Here is a 4,784-nt window from a genome sequence, read left to right as displayed (position 1 = left end):
CAATGGGAGGGAAGGGATCCCATGGGCAGTCAGTGGATGAGAGTCATGGATGCTAGACAGCTTGCCAAAATCAGAACAGTCCTACAAATGTGTCATTTATCCAGAATGACTTTTCAACATGAACAGAGGTTAAAAAACAAAACTGTTCAAATTTACCTAAGCCTTAGAACCTATGTTACAAAAATAAACAAAAGGTACTTTTTTGCACACTTTAACATACAATGAATTCTCCAGAGTCATTACCTTACCAACTAAATAAAGACTGTACTTTCCTTTGTTTGGAAATTACTGAGCTGTTCACATTTACAAAAACTCCTACTGCTAAGGCAATCACACTCACCTAGATCAGTCTGTATCTGTAGTTCTTGCCTTCACAGTGCAAGTGACTATTTCATCTGTCCTTTAGTATAGTTGTATGCAAACATTTACATATCAAAATACAAAATACTTTATTACAAATTACATTTATTTATTCTCTATCTTATACTTAGGGTGTTACATTGATTGATTTTTTTTTTCTTTAGCACTATGTATGGGAGGAAGTAGACTGTATTTACCTATAAATTTCATTTCAGGACAGCAAAGGGGCTACTACAAAGTATTTGTTATGAAAAGGAGAAGGGTTGAGATCCAGTGCTCTATACAGTGACTTCAGATTTCTGAAAGAATACTGATTTTTGCTTACCTTGCGCAAAGGAACTTTGAAAGCAATGAAACGAGTTCCAGGCATCCGCTGTCCAACTGGGAGATAGTCTCTCCACCTATTAGATACATTTTGTGTTAACCAAGTTATATGTAAAGCTTTGTCCTCCTGCATAGAATGAAGGCTCCTTGAAAATGGGATTCACAACCCACAAAGCATGTCACTTCTCTCTGCTCTGCGTTCTCTCTCTCCACTTATTTGACCCTACCTAGTAACAACCTAAACTTTACTTCTTGCTGTTTCTCCATTTTGAAAACACATACAAGGCAAAAAAATAGTACAAAGTTCTCTACAAATAAGGTATTATCTAAAACCAGAGATGACTAGAGCTTCTATATCTGTGATAAAACCTAGCCCAGTACCAAATACCAAGTTGCCATTAACATATACACACTGATGGACATAGTTTAAATTTAATTCTTTCACTTTACAGTTTAGTCTTCAAACAACTGATGTCATCAAATTCAATCAGCAGAGCACTTCAAGTTCACATTTTAAGAGAAAACCAGACAGAAGAGGGACTGTGGACTTCACTTAATAAGCAGGAAGTCATGGCGAAAAGTAGTATTTGAGTTGACTTCTGTAGGACGAGTAAGAATGAACTAGGGTTAATTCAGTATATCTGCAGAACAGAAAAGTGAGGGCTAGAGTGGCAAGAGATGGAGTTGGAGATGCAAAGAGAGGATCTCAGACATGCAGAGCTTTATATTACAGGCCCCTAAAATGAGTGGTTTTATTATTTTTTTAAGAAAACTCTTTATACATGATAATGGATGATACACAAGCTTCATTCCCATCTAGAATTTTATCAGACCGTTATTCAATTTAGATATACAACATAAGTTGTAGCAACAATCGTTTTTAAAACCAAGTAATTTTGTGACTGCTTGGGCAATCACTTACTAGTGAACTGCAGTCACAACAGAAACTATCTTTTCAACTACACCAAGGTCTCTGGAGACAATGGTTTCTCTACCCAAGCAGGCTGTAAACATATTTCAAATGGAACTTGGCATCATCCTGAAGGAATTCTGACTTCACGCTGTTGGGAAAGTTTACCAAGATGGCTTCCAAGCAGACTAGCTGTATACAGCACATTTAAAAATAAAAAAGTCTGCATCTTAAACAGACTTTTAAATTTAACTATAAACGGCATGAGGCAAACAAACAAAAAACTTATCTTAAAAACCTTAGTTGGAATGCCACACACTCCACCAAAGAGAAACTGAAATAACCTAGTAAACAATTAGTCATGAATACAATCCTTAAGGTTTATTGTCTAAAACATGTCTCCATGGTAGCAGCAAGGCCCTGCCACAATGTTGCTTGGTTGAGTTCACAAGCCTCTTGACTTAGAGTTTCCCTGTCACTTCCCTGGAAGCTTTGTTTCTTGGTAGTAATTAAAACCTTCTGCCACTAAAGCTACTGCTGCAGCTGGAAACACCCACATCCAGTTTTGTGATGTGGCAAAGTACTGCCTCCACCACCAGAGGGGACAGACTTTCAGCCAACTCCTCCCTTCAGAGGACCAAAAATGTGAGGACTGATTATTATAAATGCCCAAATCACTGCTGCTTCTACCACCTCCAAAGTCATTTCCACTATCATGGCCAAAGTCACCTCTGCCACTCCTGTTGCTACTCCTGTCATAGCTATTATTCTTGCCAAAGCCACTGCCCTGGTTTCCATAACCCTGTCCTCCATTTTAAGAGCCTCTGCTTCCTCCAGAAGCTAACTAGGGCAACTTCCTTCATAACCATCATTATGTCACCTCCACATCCACCACTACCACCGCTGCCACCAAACTACCATAACCACTAGAGCTTCCTCAATGACCAAAGTTGTCACTGCCACCAAAACCAAAGTTTCCAGAACCACTTTGACCATAACAGCTGTATGAAGCACTGGTCATTTCTTGCTTCAACAGGGCTTTCCTTACGTCACAGCTGTGGCCATTCACAGTATGGTATTTCTGAATGACAACCTTATCCACAGTCATGGTCATCAAAGGTCATAATAGAAAAGCCCCTCTTCTTGCCATTGCCTTGGTTGGTCATGATTTCATCACTTCAAGTTTCCCATACTGTTCAAAATAATCGCTTAGGTAATATTCTTCAGTGTCTTCTTTAATGCCACCATAAAGATCTTTTCACAGTTAAGTGGGCACCATGTTTTTGAAAATCTTCTTGAGGTAGTCCTCTTTGGTTCCATAACTTCTCCATCCACCTCGTGTGGCCTTGTATTGATGGCTGTATCTACCTCCTCCATAGTGGATATGTGACACACCCAAAGCCTCTGGAGCACTTGGTGTTTGGATCTCTCATTACCACAAAGTCCATGAGCATTCCCCATTGCTCAGAATGGCTCCTCAGACTCTCATTGGTTGTCTGAAATCTCAACCTTCCAATGAAAAGCTTTCACAGCTATTTGGACTCTTTAGGAGGCTCTACTTAGACATGATGGCAGTGGGAGGAGACTTTAACGATGCTTCCTCCTGGGCATCCACAGGCACAAGAGATGTTTTTTAAAGACATGGCCCAGACCTGGTGGCATGCACTGGTAGACACTGCTACTCGGAAGACTCAGGCCACACGGGAGGCTCAGGTTCAATTCCTGGCACACCCTAAAAGCCCACAAGGTGGCGCGAGCTGTAGTCCCAACTACTTGGTAGGCTGAGGCAGGAGGATTGCGAGCTCAGAGCCAACGTGGACAATATAGCGAGACCCTGTCTGAAAGAGCCAGGCGCCAACTATTTGGGAGGCTGAGGCAGGAGGATCGAGACATAGCGAGACCCTGTCCAAAAAAAAAAGAATGTTTTTGAGCAATGTTTATGAGCAATATTCCAATTACAATTCAATTTCAATTTTTAATAGTTACCTATCAATAAAGATTGCTTAAAAATAAAAAAAGATGTCTTGTGTGAAGAATAGATTGGAAGGAAAAAAAGAGTTGATATATTGACACTGGTTAGGACCCAGCTGCAACAGTTGAGAGGCCTGTATTATGGTGCTAAAGGCCAGTTGTCTGATTCAAAAAATATCAAAAAGATATTCAGGGGAAAAGTCAGAGAAGTAAAAATATATGACTAAAGTCTCAAAATTAATCATTTTTAAAGTGGGGGCCAGCAGGTAGCGTGGTGGTTAAAGTGGGGGCCAGCAGGTGGTGTGGTGGTTAAGGCGCTGGATTCCCACATAGCTGACTGTGGTTCAAGTCCCAGACCCAACGGCTTGAAAATCTAAACAAGAAGATAGAGAAATAATAATTTAAAAAAAAAAAAAGGAAAGAAAAACAAAGTACAGAGGAAGATATCTGAAATGAGACCTGTTAGGAAAAGACAGGCTGCCTTTTGATTCCTGAAAATAATAATGCACACCAACTTTCCAAGGAAGATCTTAGGGTGGTGCCGGTAGGTCCTTTCGTTCAAACTTAAATCGTATTACTCATTTTCTGTGCCAAATTACCATACCTTGAGAAACTGAGGGGTTTCTATTCTGGTAATTAAAGTTTCCCCAACGCTAACCGTGTCGTCTTAAAGCAGTCCTTCAGTCTTTTACTTGAACAGCCATGGCCGAGGCCAAGCTTTTAAAAAGACGGACAGAAATGACAGATCACAATGTCCCCTTCAGCTACTAAGGTGGAGCAGCGAGTAGGTCCAGGCCTCTACGGCAGGAGCGGCCAGAACACGCGCGCGGCGCCCAAAGCGAGAGGCAGAGACCACAAGGGAGGGAGCCCAGGCCCAGAAGCCGCGAGCCGGAAGGGCCTTGCCCAGGGATCATGGCACATTACCTTTCGGGGACGTGGTTTCCGCCCTTCTTCTTCTTGCCTGACGGACGTCCAGAAAAGTCGCGTCCTCGGCCCCGGCCCCGGCCTCTGCAGGCCTGATAGTTCTGGCTCATGTGAGCCCCAAGGTGCTGCCCACCCATAACCAAACGGGTCAAAGCCGCCAGTGTGGCGTCCTCAAGGCCGAAACTAGGACCCAGACCGAAAGCGTACCAGCAGCCACAGCGCAGAGCTCCGAAGCCTCGCTACTGCGCATGTGCTTCCGCCCGTCGTAATGGCGTCACCGTAATGGCGTCACCAC

General features: G+C 42.5%; 1 protein-coding gene across 3 annotated transcripts in view; it reads right to left on the bottom strand.

Moving 5' to 3' along the window:
* The window catches only part of DUSP11 (dual specificity phosphatase 11), an 18,593-nt gene extending 13,850 nt beyond the window's left edge, over positions 1–4,743 (bottom strand). Inside the window, exons 1-3 of one of the 3 annotated variants that reach the window (XM_027772961.1) lie at positions 4,490–4,743; positions 2,643–3,496; positions 686–761 (exon numbers count right to left, since the gene is read on the bottom strand). In XM_027772961.1, coding sequence (XP_027628762.1) covers positions 686–761; positions 2,643–2,659 — 93 coding nt within the window. In that variant the 5' untranslated portion in view covers positions 2,660–3,496; positions 4,490–4,743. Of the gene's footprint in view, positions 1–685; positions 3,497–4,489 lie in introns of all 3 variants that reach the window. The other 2 variants (XM_027772960.1, XM_006151245.3) reach the window with 2 other exon arrangements.
* Positions 4,744–4,784: the final 41 nt, after the last annotated feature.

Source organism: Tupaia chinensis, unplaced genomic scaffold (assembly GCF_000334495.1).
Source record: "Tupaia chinensis unplaced genomic scaffold, TupChi_1.0 Scaffold000316_1, whole genome shotgun sequence".
Taxonomy (NCBI): Eukaryota; Metazoa; Chordata; class Mammalia; order Scandentia; family Tupaiidae; genus Tupaia; species Tupaia belangeri.
This window is presented reverse-complemented; position numbering and strand designations above follow the sequence as displayed.